The sequence below is a fragment of the Acinonyx jubatus genome, chromosome C1, assembly GCF_027475565.1.
Source record: "Acinonyx jubatus isolate Ajub_Pintada_27869175 chromosome C1, VMU_Ajub_asm_v1.0, whole genome shotgun sequence".
In the NCBI taxonomy this organism is placed as follows: Eukaryota; Metazoa; Chordata; class Mammalia; order Carnivora; family Felidae; genus Acinonyx; species Acinonyx jubatus.
Genome location: NC_069381.1, coordinates 58,947,677 through 58,967,728, shown reverse-complemented (window position 1 = coordinate 58,967,728; position 20,052 = coordinate 58,947,677). Strand labels below are relative to the sequence as shown.

At 34.6% G+C, this 20,052-nt stretch overlaps 2 protein-coding genes across 2 annotated transcripts in view; one reads left to right on the top strand and one right to left on the bottom strand.

Annotated features, from left to right (window-relative positions):
- Positions 1-20,052, top strand: part of NEGR1 (neuronal growth regulator 1) — an 840,003-nt gene that overhangs the window by 161,835 nt on the left and 658,116 nt on the right. The gene's annotated exons all lie outside the window — the stretch shown is intronic.
- Positions 3,858-17,328, bottom strand: LOC106984968 (40S ribosomal protein S7-like). Its single transcript, XM_053204928.1, has 4 exons — positions 17,257-17,328; positions 7,556-7,741; positions 6,745-6,825; positions 3,858-4,301 (listed from the first exon to the last, which is right to left on the bottom strand). Exons 1-4 carry the CDS (start codon positions 17,326-17,328, stop codon positions 3,918-3,920), a joined length of 723 nt encoding a protein of 240 aa, XP_053060903.1. The 3' UTR covers positions 3,858-3,917.

The following is a 20,052-nucleotide window of genomic DNA, read 5'->3' as shown; positions in this document are numbered from 1 at the left end:
CAGGAGTGCCTGGGTGGCTCAGTCGGTTAAGCGGCCGACTTCGGCTCAGGTCATGATCTCGCAGTTTGTGAGTTCGAGCCCCGCATCAGGCTCTGTACTGACAGCTCAGAGCCTGAAGCCTGTTTCAGATTCTGTGTCTCCCTCTCTCTGACCCTCCCCCGTTCATGCTCTGTCTCTCTCTGTCTCAAAAATAAATAAACGTTAAATTTAAAAAAAAAAAGGAGAAAATCTTTCAGAATCTCCTTGCAACAAACGCCTGATCTCATGGGTGTGAGAGTGCATGAAATGGAAATACAAGATGATTTAAAAAATATTATTTTTAATAATCCATTCAGTTTTTTTAACTACTCATTAAGATGTCCTAACAATTGTTTGGCTATAAATTTCATATTTTGTCCCTCAAAATTTTGGTCTTTAGTGAAAATTGTTCTTTCTTTTCTAGAAATCTCTGGTGCACTTAAACAATCATTGGAATTATAATAGCAGACTGAACCAGATTTCAAAAAAAAAAAAGACGAAATAGGATAAAGACTCAGCCCAATATATTTTGCTAGATTGGAAGAATGATGGTATATGTATAACGAAACAAACATTAGATGAACCAATGTGTGTGTGTGTGTGTGTGTGTGCGCGCATGTGTGTAATTGAAGATTCTGTTGATACAATTATGTATTTAAATAAACAAAGCAAAATAGCTTTAGAAAAGAAAATTGTAGAGATGCTATGAATAAATAAATATTTTTAAGTCCAAAGCACAATAGATATGACATCTTTTTGCCTAAAAAATGCTAAAATTATCTTTTCTTTAAATGAGACTAGAAACCCAGCCAAAGGAAACATATCAAACTGTTGTTTAAGTAGGTAAAAGTGTTTAACATATTTTAAAATTTAATGTAAAAACTTTCTCTAAAAATTGCATTTATGCATCTACCATACTTTTCCCAGACCATTTTTTTTATATTATTCAGTACTGTTTTGTCTTGCTTTGTTTTGTTTCCCAAAGCAAAGCTTTGTTCTCTAGTGGTTAGATTTGCTAAAATATATGTAAGACATAATTTTTTGGAGTAGATCATTCTATTTATAAGTATGGTTTCACAAATCTTTAGTGTGGTAATTTCATGTAATACAATTTATAATATTCTTAATGTAAGTTACTTTCCTCCCTATGATATTGCAAAGTAGTTCTTCAATCAGATGATTCATTGTAACCAGCTTTTAAGATGTGTGATTATTCCCACCTTAATGACATTTGATTCAAATCATTGTATATAGACTTAGTAAGAAGAGAAATTTTCTTATCTGGGAAAATGGTTTATTGAAGAAACAGTATAAATCAAGCTTGAACCTTTGATAATTTGAATTTTCCTAGGTTGTTACAAAGCAGCTGAATATCTCTTACCATGACAGGAAACAAGAAAATTTCATATATCCAAACCTGTATTTATAGCTATACTTTAATGACACTTTTGATTTTGATAGAGAGGGAACACCGATAATACTGAATCCTAATAGATACTTCATTCACAATTGTGTCTAAAGATTTATCCAATATTTAGGACCTCAAAGTAGTAAATTAATCTCTACGACCATTGCTCTCGGTCATTCAATCCTTCTTTGTCGAAAAGTTTGATGAGTTTCTTATTCTAAATGCATTGCTGTCTTCCTTAGTCATATTTTTATTTTAGTTTTCCATTCAAAGCAATGGGAAGAAATTTATAACCTGTCATTTTAGAGTCTAAATCCAATCATCCTAGAAATCAAAACCTTATTATTCAAGCCCATTTTTTTTTCTTTTCCAGCTTCCCTATGTCATAGTTGGGATTGAGAACTAACATCTGAAATTTAATATGAGTAACTTAAACTAACATAGTTAGCAATATCTACTGAACTTTTCCTACATAATGAGGCATGCCTATAAGCAAAGAACTTTGGGGAAGTGGACAGTGAAATTTTCACATTGCATATGCCTGGGTCACTGCTTTCTCAAATTGAATTGGAGTGCTCCAATGCATCTCAGCTTTTCAGCCTACAGAATAGTGTAGCAGGGAAACCTAACTGTGAATTTTCAAATCTGCACTGAGTTCAAACTCCTATTCCTTTTGTCTAGTAAGTTTCTGATATTATTTGTAAGTAATGAGTCTTTTTGACTCAATGCTATGGTTACCTTTCTTAAATGATCTCTGACTTTACTATTATTGCTTTCTTATAGCTTAAACTCAGTGTATTAGCTAGTACTTACCTTTACATTTTTTTCACGCAAATGCAATAACTTTAGAAAAGTTGTCCAAAAAATTAAGTTTAGATCCTACTTTTTCAAGGACAAATTTATATTTATCTTAGTTGTGTGTAAGTTCTCACAGTCATCTGGCATCTTTTATGGATCTTCCATTTTGTTTTCCATTCAACGTTTCCAAAAATCTTTTAGTCTCAGCAACCTTAACACTACCCTTTCTTTTCAGTTATGAAAGAAATTTTCTCTACTAACTTAAAGACCTTCAATTTGAACTTCCCCTTTTCTTACCTATGAAACATCCACCTCTATCATTACTCCTGTTTTTTTTTTAAATAAGTTTGTTTGTTTGTTTATTTATTTATTTATTTATTTAGATCTAGAGAGAGAGAGAACAGGTGAGGGGCAGAGAGAGAGGGAGAGAGAGAGAATCCCAAGGAAGCTCTGTGCTGTCAGCACAGAGCCCAGTGCAGGGCTCGAACTCATGAACTGTGAGATCATGACCTCCGCCAAAACCAAGGGCCAGATGCTGAACTAACTGAACCACCCAGGAACCCCCTACTTTGCTTTTTCCTATCCATAACTTCATTCATACCCTAATCCTCTTCTATCATCATTACGTGTGTAACTGTATCCACCTCTCCATGCTTAGAAATAATCTTCAAGTTTTCTACATCCTAAGGGACTCTGCTAGTCCCTAAAGTTATTTTTCTTTTTCTGTTGATTTTTCTTTCACTTTAAATATCCTTTTTTTTTTGATGTTTATTTTTGAGAGAGACACAGACAGAGTGTGACAGGGGAGGGGCAGAGAGAGAGAGAGATAGCCTCCAGGCTCTGAGCTGTCAGCACAGAGCCTGATGCGGGGCTCGAACCCACAAACTGTGAGATCATGACCTGAGCCGAAGTCGGATGCTCAACCGACTGAGCCACCCAGGTGCCCCTCATTTTAAATATCCTTAATAAAATACTCTGTGTCTTCTGCCAGAGTTTTCTTATCACTCACTCCTTATAGTCAGACTACTGCCTTGTTTTGAAATTGTTCTATTTTTTTAAATATGAAATTTATTGTCAAATTAGTTTCCATACAACACCCAGTGCTCATCCCAACAGGTGCCTTCCTCAATGCCCATCACCCACGCTCCCCCCCTCCCACCTCCCATCAACCCTCACCCTCAGTTTATTCTCGTTTTTTTCAGAGTTTCTTACGGTTTGGCTCTCTCCCTCTCTAACTTTTTTTTTTCCTTCTCCTCTCCCATGGTCTTCTGTTAAGTTTCTCAGGATCCACTCAGGTAATGATGGTGACTTCATAATCACCACATATGCCCAGGCATCATCTTCAAAACATTCAACATTGAATGTCATGATCAAGATCATTACCTGAGCTGAAATAAAGAATCAGACACTTAACTGACTGAGCCACTCAAATGCACCAATATATCACCTTTTTAAAAGCTATTTCTGATTTAATGTATTTTTTTAATTAACTTACAATTTCATCCTTACAGCATCATTTCCTGTTGACTTATAATCACCTCCTAGATGTAGAGAGGGTAACCTAACTTAAAAGTAGTCCGTTGGAGGGGCTTTGGTGCAGGTAGTGATCTGCGGTTCATGGGTTTGAGCTGTTTTCTTTTTTTTTCTTTTTTTTTTTTTTTTTTACTGTCAATGTTTTATTTAATCATTTTGTCTACAATTGAAACTCTGGGAACTCAAAGTTAACATCCTTGCCCGTGAGCTTCTTATAGACGCCTGAGAAGGTTTCCACCTTGTGTTCCACATTGTTTTGCTGTGCTTTATCCAAGTGAACCTTTATGAGCCGGCTGCTGTCCAGTTTCACATGGATTCTCTTGCCCATAATCTCGCTTGGGAAAACCAAGTCCTCCAGGATCGCGTTGTGCACGGCGGTCAAAGTGCGGCTTCTGGGACGCTTTTGCTGATTTTTTGTATGGCTTTTTAGAGTTGGCTCAGGCAGAATTCTCCTCTGAGCAATAAAGACCACGTGCTTCCCACTGAACTTTTTCTGCAGCTCACGCACTACCCGGACTTGGATTTTCTGGAAAGACTTCAGATTCTGTGTCTCCTTCTCTCTCTGCTCCTCCCCTGCTTCTGCTCTGTCTCTGTCTCTCTCTCTCAAAACTTAATAAACATTAAATAAATTAAACAAAAATAGCCCCCTAAGAGTTTCCTATTTCATTGTCACTCCTCTCCACAATCCACCTCCCTACCAGGGCTGAATCAGACAAAGGTTCTTAAGAGTAGCACCTCCCTGCTGGAGCTGAGTCAAAGGTTCTTAAGGAAAGGAAGGAAAATGAAAACTATAAACCAGAGAAACTATAAATAGAAACTAATCACTCTCTCATATCCCACTGTAGAAATTCCAGCTTGAAGCAGGGTCTGAATCGAGGAAGTTGGCAACTTAACACTAAATCAAATCTAGCTCATGATTAGTATATGAGACTTACCATTCTTAGTAAGTGGAGAGGGGGACCCATGACTGTGTTATCCATGAGTGAGAAGAAAAGTCAGGAATCATGCGGAGTATTTCATCCATGAGCAGAGGAAGATTTTCTCCATCAATAAAGCATAAAGGATTTGGTGGGAAGCAGAACATAAAATCTGTATTTTGCTTCTACAGTGAATTTTTTTTTGGTGAAGCCATTAAATATGCTCTGTCAATATACCATATTAGGAAAGGGGGATTGGACCCAAGAAGAAATGAAGGCCATATGTCTTAAAAATTTCTTCATTTGCTCTTTATTCAAGTAGACTCAGTGGAGCATAATACAAAGTGATAAATAAGCTCATGGAGTGTTAATACCTTAATAGCAAGTATCCATGTCCAGTGGAACTATTTACACAACTTTATTTCATTCTGTAGCAAATACAGAATACATGGTGTAATGTTGTATATTTAAAGGAAAGCACTTTTAATAGGAAGACAAAAGAGGAAGGAAGGAAGGAAGGAAGGAAGGAAGGAAGGAAGAAGAAAAGAAAGAAAAAGAAAGAGAAAGGAAGAAAGAAAGATAAATAGGTAAAATGGATGCAAGCAATAGTGAACACTCCACAAGAACAAGGAAGGGTTAAAGAGTTACTGCTTATGTTGTATCCCTTTATCCCCAACCTATTCATTGTGTTATGGTTTAAAGCAGTTGCCATTCAGCAAACAGCAGATTTTTTCTTAAAAAAACTATTTCATTGTGTGCCTGTGTGGCTCAGTTGGTTAAGTGTCCAACTTTTGATTTCAGCTCAGCAGATCGAGCCCTATGTTGGGCTCTGAACCAACAGTGTGGAGCCTGCCTGGGATTCTCTCTCTCCCTCTCTTTCTGCCCTTCCCTCTCTCTCTCTCTCTCTCAAAAGAAATAAACTTAAAAAATAAAATAAAATGAATTATTTCATATAGTATGTCTGCTGCTGAAGTGGCTTGCCTTTTAAATTATTCTAGTATTTACTGAGATGTGGATTCATTTGACGGTCTGTACTATTGCTTTGGCAATAAAATGAGAAATAATTAGGCAAATTAGTGTATAGGCCAATGTAAATATATTCGTAATATTGAAATATATATATAAAAGTATATGTGTGCATATATATGTATATATACATGTATATGTACATAATATTTTATTTCTTTGTTACATAATGAGATGTGACACTTCGGTTTGCTTTAGTAAGGATTCAGCTAAAAAAACCTTACTTTAAAAGCTTCTCAGTTACAACCTCATTAGCAGAAAGTTATATAGCTACCATGTTTACAGACTTAGGCTGTTTTTAGTATCTTCCAAATGTGAGTAGTTCATTGAGCTTAAATGCTATTCTCTCCCATTTTATAGGTGCAAGGTCACAGTTATAGCATAGGATATTGCCTATAGCTGAGTTTCTTGTAAAATAGCAAGACTGCAATACTTATGCAAATTGACACTTTTTCCATTTAGCATTTTAATTTTGAAGGTCACACTCATAAAGACCATGGAGATTTTTTACCATAAGGCTTCTGAATTTTTTAGAGCATAATTGAATTGTCTGAACGGGAAAGTGGGGAGACAGGGGGAGATTGAAATACCAACTATGTCATCTAACTCATCATATTACTTACACAAAATTTTTTCATCATGCTAATAAAACTTTTTACAAGTATGCTTCTTTCCTGAATTGGCTGTAGCATTCTCTGTAAGGCACACTTGATTGAAAGTTGTTGAGTAACCTAAATGTGTCTTTATTTTTCTCTAGGATAACCTATTTCTCCTGACTGTTGTCAGGATCAAATGTTGCTTATTAGAGTTGCAGGGTCAGCACAGCAGTTTCGGTGTGAACCTTAGGAATAGATAAGACATGGAGGAATGATGGACAGATAGTTATTGAAACATATGTAAAGACCTCACCTATTTTTTAAAATAGCCATCTTATGTTGTTAAACCTCAGTTAATCACTTAATACAAAAAGAGAATGAAAACCAACTGTAAAAATTTTAGCTATTTCTAATATGACATCTAGCATTTATTTTAATGAATCCTTACTTTAGGAATGCCTTCGGTCTCCTTACTTCTGTAGCCATAGTCAACATTGCCAGTTCTTTGCTGTTTGAAAGAAGCAGTTTGCTGTTTTTGGAAGAATCTGAAACAAAGCTTTCAGTTATGTTGTTCATCATTCTGAATGAAGTATATCTCTTTTTCTTTGAGCCTTCAAAAATAATCTATATTTTCCTTTTCTCATTACTTCTTGAAAATGAAAAATTCTTAAAACTGCCCTGGAATCCTGCTTGAGCTGATTTTATTTTCTTCAGAACTTCACCCTGAAGCACAAGTAGGGATTTACTAATTTGGATTTTTAAAGTCCCAAGCTTAGTTTGATGCAGTTATTACATTCAAAATTTACCAGTTAGCAATTATTTTAAAAGTGTTCCTTTGCTTTTTTCATGCCAAGTATTTTATCATAAACGTCTAAGGAACTGCTGTAGCTGGATACTTCTTTCCCTGCTGGAAAATTCTTGAGTGTCCATGTTTATTGTTCAGCAAGTTTTTATTTTGATGGATCTTAGGTTTTTATTTCATTTATTTCTGTTTTTGTTGAAACTCAACTATACAGATGCTTTCTACTGATTTTTGTTCTTTAAGATATTTTATGGGAGAGGAGGGAGAGTCAAGTGCATAAGGTGTGCTTAAGTATTGTGATGGAATGAATTGTCTCTAACCCAAATTCATTATTGAAGCCCTGATGTCTACCCCCCCCCCCACAGTGTGCTGGTATTTGGAGATGGGGCCTCCAGGAGGCAATTAGGGTTGGGTTAAGTCATGAGAATGGATCTCTGGTCCAATGATGTTGGCATACAGAGGAAAGACCATTGAGGGTGCATAGAGAAGGTGTTTTCTGCAAGCCAGGAAGAGAGCTCTCACTAGAAACTGAATTTTCTAGCACCTTGATCATGGACTTCCAGCCTCTAGAACCATGAGATAAGTAAATTCTGTTGTTTGAGTCACCCATTCTGTAGTATTTTGCTGTGGCAGCCTGAGCAGTCTAATGAAAGCATACAATACGAATATAACTGCAAAAATTTAGTGTCTGAGTCTTAACTTATTTTGTCCTCAGCTGATGAAGTTCCATATCATATGAAACACACAACAAATAATTGTAAATAATAGACAGATAACTCAGCGCTATTTATGTGTGTAGATGATGGAAGCCAGCCCATACTACTTCTACAACTGGAGCATATCGATAAATTGCCCTTGAAATTAACGTGATCACAATAAGTCCAGTTTAACTGTGTACTAAAGTGACTAGGTTCTAGAAAGGCACCCAAACTTTGAGCTCTGCACACACTGGATGAATATGTGGTTAACAAGACCTGTGCTGGCTCCTTTTTATGAGTAGAGATATAATGAGTTAATGGTTTTGTGTGATTGTAATAATAAAAGAGGAGGAAGTATTGGAATCAGATAAAATCAATTTTAAGTAAAAGCAAGGTCGTCCATATATGTGTTTTTCTCTTCAGGAACTAGTATAGAAAGTTTATGTTATATTTCTAAAACTTTCCTTGTGGATGTTTTAAAATTAAGTATTGATTTGGTTTCTAGTTACACGCCTGGGACCTACAGTTCCACTCTTGTCTCTTTATTCCTTAGAAACTGAGAATCAATCAGGCAGAACATTTAACTGTATTTTAAAGAGTTATTTTAGCCTGTAGAATCAAATTAAATCATTTTATTTTGGGAATCATAGTATTTAAATATCATGTTGGCAATTCCAAGATCATTATTTATATATTTACTTTTTATTTATATTTAGATGGTCAAATAGTATTATATAAGAACACTTGCCACTTAAGATCCAATTCCAGAGTATTATGCTTATAGAAAGATGTTCGAATTTCTTATTTACTTAAAGTTATAGCAACCGCAGGTATTTTATGAACTATTGACAGAATACAAAAATGAATTTGTGTGTATCATATAAAAAATAACATCTAAAGGGTGTCTGGCTGGCTTAGTCAATAAAGCATATGACTCAATCTCTGGGTTAGGAGTCTGAGCCCCATATTGCGTGCAGAGATTACCTAAAAACAATAATTCTTAAAAAAAAATCTAAGTTTTATTTTATCATCTGTAAACCACCTTAGATACTAACCACACCAGCAAGCATTAAGTTGGTGAGAAAATAAAAGTTATAATGTGTATGAAGAAAGGCCAAGTAACTGTGCAAAACAAATAAAATATTGGCCCCATGAGGAGAAAAGTTTTTAGGAAGTTTACTTAACAGGCCCGGTGTGAATGGTAAGTCATTAAATGTGCCTCACTAAAGAAGAAAATTCATGAGTGTAAATAATTTAATTTGTTTTATAATATTTTCATATCATCCAGCTAGGAAACCAACAAGTCTAAGGCTACCATCTGTTTACATATATGTTAATTTATTTTCTTGAAACAGTTTCCATTTAAGAAGAAAAAAAATCACAATCTCCAAAACTTACAATTCCTAAGTGGTGAACAAGACATAGATTTTTTAGTGTCTCCCGCATATTTAAGAAATAAAATATACTTACATATATAATCAATGCATTTAAGGTTAGGGAAGCAACTATTATGTGAAATAAAATCATCTTTGCTCTTATGCAGAATTTTAAAATCTGTCAGAGTGAGAAATAACAAGGAATAGAAAAATACTATGAATGTTCACTGTTCAAAATAGTCCTAAATTCCTGAAAAATACCCTATGAAACTTTAAAACATAAAATTGAAAATAAAATTAAAGACATTCTGTAATAATTGTGATTTTTCTAGTTCAGAATAAACTTTAATGAAAATAATATATTTTTTAAAAACAAAGATAACATTACTGAGATGAATAAGAACTTGAAACACTTGAAAATAATCATAAGATTAAATTATAAATCTTACATTACTAATGTGAAAATGAAATCCTTTAGTAACCTTAGTCAAAATCAGGAGATTTTCATTCTACTTAGTTTTATTTGTTCATTTTGTTGTTGTGTACTTCTAAGGGAAAAGGCTACTTCACCACAGAAGTTTGATTTTAACACAAATGTGAAACTTGGAGAAAATTGTATAGCCCTAAAAGAAGGTTACATGTTAGGTTGGCAGAGGAGAAAGAAAAAAGTTATCCTGTGACTTGTAATGAGCCACAATCAGAATAAATCTTCTGATATAACTCTCTGTTTTACTTGCAATTTATCTGTTATTATTAGGTATCATTGTAGACTTCCCAACAGCTACTAGAAAAACTTGCTGATCAAGCAGTGCTAAGACAAATAGATTTAATTTAGTAAAGGAGAATATTGCTTCCATAGGTTCTTAGTAGATACTCCAAAGAGGAAAATCAGAAAAGGTTATTTAAGGTTTTAGTGTCTGCATTGGGTGATTTGAAGATAGGTCTTGCAAAATATATAATTGGTTGGAATCGGGCAGAATTATGAGGTGAATAGCTTTAGATTGGTGTGCACAGAAAAGTGTGGAAGTAATTCTTAATGAGCAATCTGTTTTATCTCTTAGAAATAAGTATTTATGGAGCCAGAATGTATGATTTTTAAACTGGCCCCAGTATATAGCAGAGGGAAAGAAAAGTAGGCCTGTCCTCTGTACTGTTGAACATAGGCCAGAAGTATGACTGTTTTTAATAGTGTTTCCCACAGGAGCAGTGGATTGTATCGTTTCAGTTTTCCGTCCTTCTTGGCCACTCTTCAGCCTAAACTGAACAATAAACCATTATGGTCTAGAGATATGATCAATCCAGGTCTACATATCTGTTTGATGTATCATGGTCATAGATAGATTTTTTGAAAGTAAATATTCCACATTTTTGTTCTTCTTGTTAAAAGATTAACTCATCTACCATTTTACAAGACAGTTGCTGTGCAGCAGCATTTAAACTCTGAAGTCACATTTGACTCTACAACACAGACAAATACTAAGAGAAGGAATATAATCAGAGTTTGGAGGCTAGGACTAAGAATGGGTCAATGCAAAGTAGCTTGTTCAATTTCATGACCCTTTTAGTCAAGGCATTCTCTAATACTAGTGAAATAGTCTGAAACTCCTGTTATCTCTGAACCAAAGCATGTAAGATTCTTCCCACTTTCTAGATCTTTTGTAAAGCATGAAATGGGAAAACTTTGGGTGCAGAAGAAAATAGTACACAATTTCTCTTCGGTGGTTAAAGTTTTTGAACTCAATCAAGGCCTAGTTGACCTCTTTTTTTCTATGAAGCCATTTAAGATATCTTTGAAAAGGAAATTGATGGGTTAAACTGAACCCTGGAAGCATCAGAGGTCTGTGCCATAGAGGAAAATAATGAGGCAGGGCAGAGAAAGTTTGGTGCTCTTCCCTTGGCAATCTATATTATTAAATAATCTGGATAGTTTGACCATTAGCACTTGTATGATACTTGTGTGGGTGTCAAACATACAGCTTTTTTTTTTTTTCATTTTTGCTCAGTTAGTCCTCACAGCAACCCTAAGAAAGAGAGGTAGTGTTATAACTCTGACCTTACTGAGACAAATGGGTTGGATAACTTCCAAATATCTGTTAGCTAGTGGGTGGTGAGGGTGATGATGGTGGATTTCAAACCCAGTCTAAGAGTTTTTAACTCTTAACCCTTATAAAATATGACCTCTCAGGTGATGGATGTGTTAATTAACTCAATTGTGGGAATCCTTATACAATGTGTATCAAATCATCACATTGTACACTTTATTTGTCAATTATACTTCAATAAAGCTGAAAAATAAAACAAAGTACCACCTCTCAAAAGTCAATAAAACTTTCAGAGAAAATAAAAATTAAAACTAAACAACCCAGGCAAGACTTTATAGAATTTTATTTTACCTAAAAATTTAAAATAAGTCTCAAATATTTGACCTTGTACAGTAGTTCCCCTTTATTAGTGGTTTTGCTTTCCAAAGGTTTTAGTTCCTGCCGTCAACCAGAAGTAGATGACCCTACTGACGTTAGTGTCAGAAGGTCAACAGTAGCCTAACGCTGCTGCATCATCACCATGCCTGGCAGCACCGTGCACCACATTTCATCTCCTCATGGAGGCATTTTATCATCTCACATCATCACAAGAAGAAAGGTGAGTACAGGACAGTGAGATATTTTGAGAGAGAGAACACCTTCACATAACTTTTATTACAGTAAATTGTTATAATTGTCAGTCTCTTCCTGTGGTAACTTTATCATAGGTATGTATGTATAGAAAAAAACATAGTATACATAGGTTTCGGTACTATCTGCAGATTGAAGCATCCCCTTGGGGTCTTGGAATGTATCCCCCACAGGTATGTGTGACTACCGTATTATGGAGTTTTTGAAGATACACCTTTTACATATGAATGTACTTGCTTAAATGAATTAGACCATAAAAATGTCAGAAAATGTAAATAGGATATTTATGAGTCTTTGATCTTTATTACAAACTATTTTAATATTGAATATTATATTAGGTTATATTTGTTTTGACTCCTTTTAATGTGAAAATAAGACAAAGTTGGGCAAAATTTGACAGCTAACTTTTAAATGAGTCAAACCAAATTTCACTGACTTGTCTAATTAATTCAACCAATTATTCACATAGCTAGATTCCATAATAAGGTTTTTTATAGACTGAAATAAATTGAAATAATCCTTTGCTTTATTATCTTATCTGCTCAATTTCTGTTTACTTAAGGTCTGGGGTCTCCATAAACCAAGGACTGGAATAAATGAAGCCCATGCTTTTTTGAGAACATTTAAAATGAAATGAAGTTCAGGTTCACCTTGAAACATCAAACATCATTTCTAATTATTTGGTGTTTTTTCAAGCTTAATTGGAAAATTGATCATATAAGACTAGTATTTGAAGTGTAAAGAAATGTGATCCACAGAGAGAAGAAAGTACTACAAACTGGGTTTAGCCTTGTGAAAGTCTTAGCAAGATGCTTAGTCATACTTTAAGAAACACATACTTTAGATCACAGCTTAGAGAAAATGAAATTTCTAATCCATTACTTTGGTTATTAAAAGTAAATGTGGGGGCAGAGGAAGCAGACAATAAAAGGTGGAAGGGAGAATTAGAAAGAAAATAGCCATTGTAATAGCTAGCTTGGAAAGATGAGCAGTTCTGTGTTCCTTACAAATAAACCCTAATGTGCATTCAACCTGAGATTGGCTTGGGTTAAGACTTGCTATCAAAATGGCAGCAGTTTTGGAGTCTGTGGATTCCCAAATTTTATGATATATTAAATACTTGTTCAGGAAAGGAATGAAATCATAATTACATACAGTAGCTAATCGTTTCTTTTAATATTTTAAAAACAAAACCAAAAAATAAACAAAAAGTATAGTATAAGACAGCAGGAGGGATATGCCTTGATTTTGAGAAATGTAGCCAGTATGATGAACTTGGCACTCACAAAAAAATAGAACTCGATCTAAACAGGGATTTTCATTACAAAGGGTAAGTAGGGGATTGGAGATTCATTCCTTAAGATAAAGCATTCAAGGAAAACTTACCATAATCAATTAGCAGAAGTGTTCCTAAATCTTTGGTTGATTCCTACAGTAAAAGATTTACACTCTTATAAAAAATACCAAACAGGAAATTATTGATAAGGAAAATATGACTATGCTCTCTTAGTGGATAATAGGTTTTCTTTTAGATTTCCAAAGTAATGTTTGTGATTGAGTGCAAAATAAACATATGAATTATTATTGAATTATCTGAGGTAGTATTTTAATCCAAAGTAACAATTAATCTATGTGTGTATTATAAAATGTGAATTTTAATGGACATTTCTATAGGTAATATAAAAAGAGAAGCTTGAATAATTAGATATTCTTGCATTTCATCTTCATATTAGATAATACAATTTCATTATTTTTAAGTTGTACTTTTTAGCTTTCATGCATTGCCATAGGTAGAATAGTGTATATTCTGGTGGTTGGGAAAATATTGGAATTTGCTGTATTGAAAGGAGAACTCACCAAATGAAGTTATATGATGTTAGTAAATGACCTTTTGGAAGTTGTGATGCACTAGTTGTGAATTATAATATTTTTAAGGTGTATAAATCCAATATTTGCTAATTTCATCAGTTTACTTATATCACTTTTGTCCTACTCTGTATGATTACAAATGTTTGTATTCCCTATTATTGATATCTTTTCTAACATTAGCTTTCTTTAAACATTGGTACCTTTCAAAGTTATAGTTGATGAGATTAGTAATTTCTATGGAGACATTATTATGGAATAATTGGACTATATGGTTTATTTGGTTTATTAATTTTTAAATGTTTAAGCATGCTCACAAGAGAAATATAATAATTCTAAATCCTTTTTTAGAAGACGCCCATTATGGTTTTTAATAATGTAAAAATACTGAGAACATTAATACAGTGAATGAATTTGAATAATTATTGAGTCATTTCATGGAAACAGATCTGTAGTGAAAGTAGGGGAAAAACACCTGACTGAGAGGTATAGACTCTGTATCAGGAAGGGTAGTACCTAGGGTTAATTTCTTAGTACAATAGCTTGAACTCCATAGTAAATATGTGTGTGTATTGTATGTATATGAAGGCTGCAGGAGAACCTGATTTGGTTTTGGTAGGGCAAGAGAGGGAAGAGAAGGAACAGATGCTAAAATAATGAGATAACTAAGTCCCTGGAGTGTGTTAGGCACTTAACTAAAACCACACACAAGTAAAGGCTCATAAGGATATTTTACAACAAAGGTGAGGATGCAGCTAGGAGGAAGCATTGATTGAGTTTGTTTAGGCAGGAGTCTTGTTTCTTGTGCCAGAGTGCTGAGTTTCTGTATCAGAGTAGCTCCAAGATTGAGTGCCGATACTAAATATATATATTTGTGTTTTAATGGGTTATTAAAGATTAGTTTCAGAAGCAATTTTTTAAAATGAGGAAATGGGATTAGAAAATAGCTAGTGAATTTCAAAGTCTCAATGGCAAGCTACTTTTTTTTTTTTTTCTGGAGGAATTTCAGAAATAAAGTATTCTGTAGCTATAAATGTAGAGCTAGACAACTTAATTATCATTTAGAAAAGTCAGCCTTTGATTCGATTTGGCTTTTGCTCCAGGGTAATGGCCTTTCTTTCTTTCTTACCGTGGCAACAGCATCACACCAGCCCCTCCTTTCTTAAAATTCATATTACCGACAAACAAACAGCAAACCACCCAGACAGAATAATTGTGATGCCAGCCTAATAAATATTGTCTGGGGCTTTTAGTTGTTGTAGATGAGGGTCACAACATGCTTTCATAATGAAAATTGAGCTTCATAATTAATCAGTCCAGTTACTGCCAATTCACATTATGAAAACTTACAGCCTGTGTGAAGCATCTGTAGTCATTAAATGTTTCATTGAGATAGAGCAGGAACCTCATTTCTGACTCAGCTCAGGGCCTTTGCACAACTTATTCCTTCTGTCTGGCATACTCTTTCCTGCTCTTTCCCTAGCTAATGCCTGCTAATCTCTGAAATCTTAGACTTATCCACAATCCCCCACCACATATAAATTAATGCCCTCTCACATTCTCTTACAACATGATTCTGATACTTCCTTTCATAACCATGTTCATACTTTGTAATCATGGATTTGTTTGTGAGCTTATTTTTTGGTTTCAGTCAGTTTCCTATTTTAAGCACCAGAAGAGTATCAAACTGACACTATTTTATAGAAGGCCACGTCTGATCTTTTATGTGAGAAGTGACACTATTAGTTATTATAGTAAGAAAAATGGAGGAAAGAAATAAAAAAAATATTATACTTGGATGCCTTATTGTTACTGACTTTTAAGCAACAAATTCTACAAAACTTACTCTATCATTCAATTCTTTAAAAAAAGATGAATCAATCACTTCTGTGATTTTCTTTCTGTTTTGAAGCTAGATGTTTATCTTCCTAGAAATGCTAGAATTGATGCCAGTTGAACAACAGCATGCTAATTATCTAACCTTTTCTATTGCAAGGAGATCATTAAGAAATCAGAAAATTATGTTGAGGATATTTAGTGACAAGATTGATAAACTTGATCTAACCAAGCTGTGGTTTAGTAAAATACTGATTTATAAGTAATGGCCTAAATGAGCCTTGCTATTTTACAAACATTTTTCTAGGTAGAAGAGTATGTTGCCAACATAATGCAGTGTTAGAATATTCTCATATCTCATGAGGTTTTGATATGTAAATATAGTTTGCATTTGGAATAATAAACCCCTGACATCACAAATACATAATGGTTACAGAATAATCTTCCTTTTACACATTTGTAGACAACCTATGAGTGTTAATATGACTTGCAAATATTTTCTTCCCCAAATTTACAGAGCCGGAAGCCAAAGACAGAGTTCACTGAGGAGATACATAATGTGAAATTGGTACACTCATATCCCTAAAATGTTTTACTTTTTGCTTTAACATTTGAGTCTCTCATTTTAAGAAACTTTTGTAGTATGTACAAGGCTTTCAAAATATCCAAAGTAAAATTAAAGACTCACCAGTCATGATAAGAATTTGAGGAAATTGTACACTGTACTATAACAAAGAAGAGTTCATCTCTAATGTGTTCACTATGGATTGGAGATGAGAAAAAGCGTAATTGCAATTCACTTGTTGATTATGCCCTCTGTATTCCATAAAACTTTACTAGATAAATTAAAATGTATGGCAACATGTTTTTTAAAGCATGTTTCTTTCAGAAGAATAAAACACCTCGATATATAGTAAGTAGATAAATTTTTGGTTTAGCCACAAGTTTACCCCACAGTGTGTTTTTAACAAGCAGAAGTATACATCGGGTCAGAAAGCCTTTTCACTGCTTGGTAGAGATCGGATATGGACCAGACTGATCCTTTGCCAAGGATCATAACATAGTCGGTCTCATGCCTCACTGTGTTGCTGGATGCCCGACCACTGAGGAGGACATTTCAGACTAGTCTTCCCTTTCCCTTTTTCCTGACACTTCCAGACATGCTTCCAATACCCTAATTGTACTGAACTGTTTGCATTACCCAGAACACAGAGCCCTCACCCCTCTGTCACTTACTTAAACTGATACAGAATTCACTTTTTTTTTTTCCGTTGGTGTTATGGACTGAATGTTTGTGTCCTCCCAAATTCGTTTGTTGAAACCCTAATTCCCAGTGGGATTGTATTTGCATATGGCGCCTATAAGGAGGTAATTATGGTAAATGAGGTTATAAAGGGTGGGGTTCTGATTGGATGGGATTATTTTTCTTATAAAAAGAGACAGAGCACAAAGCAACATGACAGCCACCTACATGTCAAAAGAAGAGACCTTAGAATGAAACCTTCCCAGCTAGTACCATGATCTTGGACTTCCCAGGCTCTGAAACTGTGAGAAAATAAATCACTGTTCTCTTGATCACCCAGTCTAGGGTATTTTTTTTTTTTTTTTTTTTTTTTTATGGCAGCCCCAGCTGACTAATATAATCAGTCTGGTTATTCTGTAGAACTAACATAAACTTTTGTAAAGATTCTGGAGTCCTCCCTACCTTACCCCCAAGCAAAATCGGTTCTTCTCTAGTGTATCAGATGTAGGTAATGGCACGTTTTTTCGAAAAAACTCCATAGTTGAAAAGTATATCTTTATGACGCTGAAGCTATTGATTATCTCTAGGAGAATCCCTAAAATTGTTCAAGGGTTCTGTGTCACTTCATGGAATATCAACTTGATAGCATCTTGGAGATTAGCTGAGTCCCTTATTTTTCAGATGTGAAAACTAGGGCTATGGGGTTAGATGACTTACCCAAAGCCCCACAGCTCTCTGGTTTACCCAAGGACAAGCCAAGCAGGCAGCTGTTCTGACTCCCTGTGACTGGGCCTAATGCCCGCTGAGAATGTGCTCGTTTTAATTTTCATGAATCTAAAGTTGTCGTTAGGCAAGCTTAGCAAATGTGTTCAGTGAGCAAACTTGCTTCCTGTTAAAAAAATTATCCAAATTATCAGGTAGATGATCCTGGAGTTATTTTAATTAAAGGCAATGGAGAAAAAAATTAGGCACTTAGATAGATTCCTTGGACTCATAAAATTAAAGAGCCTCTTCTGTCAATATGTAGGTGAGAGGTAATTCCTGTAAATGTGAATGTAAATTAACTGTGTAAATTCCCATGCATATTAATTACAAAATAAACCCTCACTACATTATCCTTTATTTCCATTGCAGGAGCTCTTATTTTTTAGGATAAAAGAGAGAGAGAGAGAGAGAGAGAGAGAGAGAGAGAGAGAGAGGGAGAGAGAATTCTTCTATGAACTGAAGTTAGAATATTTTAGACCTCTTTTTTTTTTTTTATCTTCTCTGGCTCCCGACACCAAATACATAATTACTCTTTGATGAACTTTTTGCCTTAAGTTATTCCATTAATATAATGATTATATACCTAAAGGACTCCAAGTGACACCATCAACATCTTGGGGGAAGTGATTAATTCTTTAGGGACTCCTCCTGCTCCTACATATATTTAAAGAAAGAAATATACAACTATCCTCTTCATATGAAAATTCTAGTTAGTTATTTGGAGCAGTCAGGAGTGATTTTACATTTTCATCCAACTTTTTAATAGAGGTTAAAATCTAATGGTAAGCTGTTGGTCATCTGGCGAATCCCTAACTTCTGGCATTAATTTCCAATTTGACCACTTACATGATTAAAAGGTTCATAAAATATAATAGTAATCATTTTTCTATTTAAGAAATTAGGAGAATGTCCAACCACAAATCCCCGAAGTTAGGTATAATTCAGAATTTCTATCTCAACCAAATATGAACTTAGTCATTAGACTAATTAGTTACATATATTTATTTAATAGTCTATAATTTAATTTTCTGTCTTCAGGACAGGAAACTATTTAAAGTGCCCCAAGTGGACATTGGCTATAAGTAATGAAATGGGAATAAAGGGAAAAAAAAAGAGAGACTTAGCTAGAAGTTATTGATATTATAACTGATGAGGAGAGATATAAGCACTAAGAATATGTCGTTTGAGCTAGGAGGCAAATAGCATTTCATAAAGAAGAAAACTTTTTTATTCTACTAATTTAAAAATTATTCACTTTTTTTTCCTGTAGAATTTGTGGCTTCAAATATAGCATTTATTATATGTTACTTTATATGAATTATCCTTTGAAATCATGCTTAAAAATTACTGATTAATTTTGTAATGATAAGTAAATTTTTGGTCTAATATTAAAAGCTAAAACTTAGGGGTGCCTGGGTGGCTCAGTTGGTTGAGCATCTGACTTTAGCTCAGGTCATGATCTCACGGTTCATGAGTTCAGGCCCTTCGTCGGGCTCTGTGCTGACAGCTCGGAGGCGGGAGCCTGCTTCAGATTATGTGTCTCCCTCTCTCTGCCCCTCCCCTGCTCATGCTCTGTCTCTCTCTCTCAAAAATAAATAATAAACATTAAAAAAGATTTAAAAAATAAAAGCTAAAAATTACGTGCTTATTATGGTAAGACACTATTTTAAGCATTTTGTATCTATTAACTCATTTAACTTGCCAACCATCAAAAGATAGACATGTTCCTATCCCCAGTTTACATTTGGGCCCAGAAAGATTTACTAAATTTCTCAAATTCAAATGATTATAAGTGGTAGCTGGTGGTTCCAGTCTGACTCCAGAGTCGGTCCTCTTCAACTCCATGCCCTTACTGCACATAGTAAGGTCCATGGAACAAAAGCAGGGGCATGTTTTAGGAGCTTGTTATAAATGTAGATTTTAGACTTCACTCTAGGCCTAATGATTCAATATCTGTATTTTAAAAGATATCCTGGATGATTTATTATGTAAATACTGCCTGTTAGTAAAACACTTCTTTTAGAACTATGCCATATATTATTTTATATTCTTTTTTTAAAAAAAATTTTTTTTCAACGTTTATTTATTTTTGGGACAGAGAGAGACAGAGCATGAACGGGGGAAGGGCAGAGAGAGAGGGAGACACAGAATCGGAAACTGGCTCCAGGCTCTGAGCCATCAGCCCAGAGCCTGACGTGGGGCTCGAACTCATGGACCGCGAGATCGTGACCTGGCTGAAGTCGGACGCTCAACCGACTGCGCCACCCAGGCGCCCCAATAGTATTTTATATTCTTAACTGGTAATTATATGTTTCTGTTTTCTAAAGGAATTTGAAAACTTGTTGGGGTCAGCACCTTTAAAACAGTATGTAAATTCAAAGCCAAGACTTCAGACGTTAAACCAAGTATTATTATTTTTCTATTTAATATTTAATATGCTTTTTAATGGGAAGAATAATGGCTACATATTTGAACTGTGTAAGGGAGAACTGGATTCA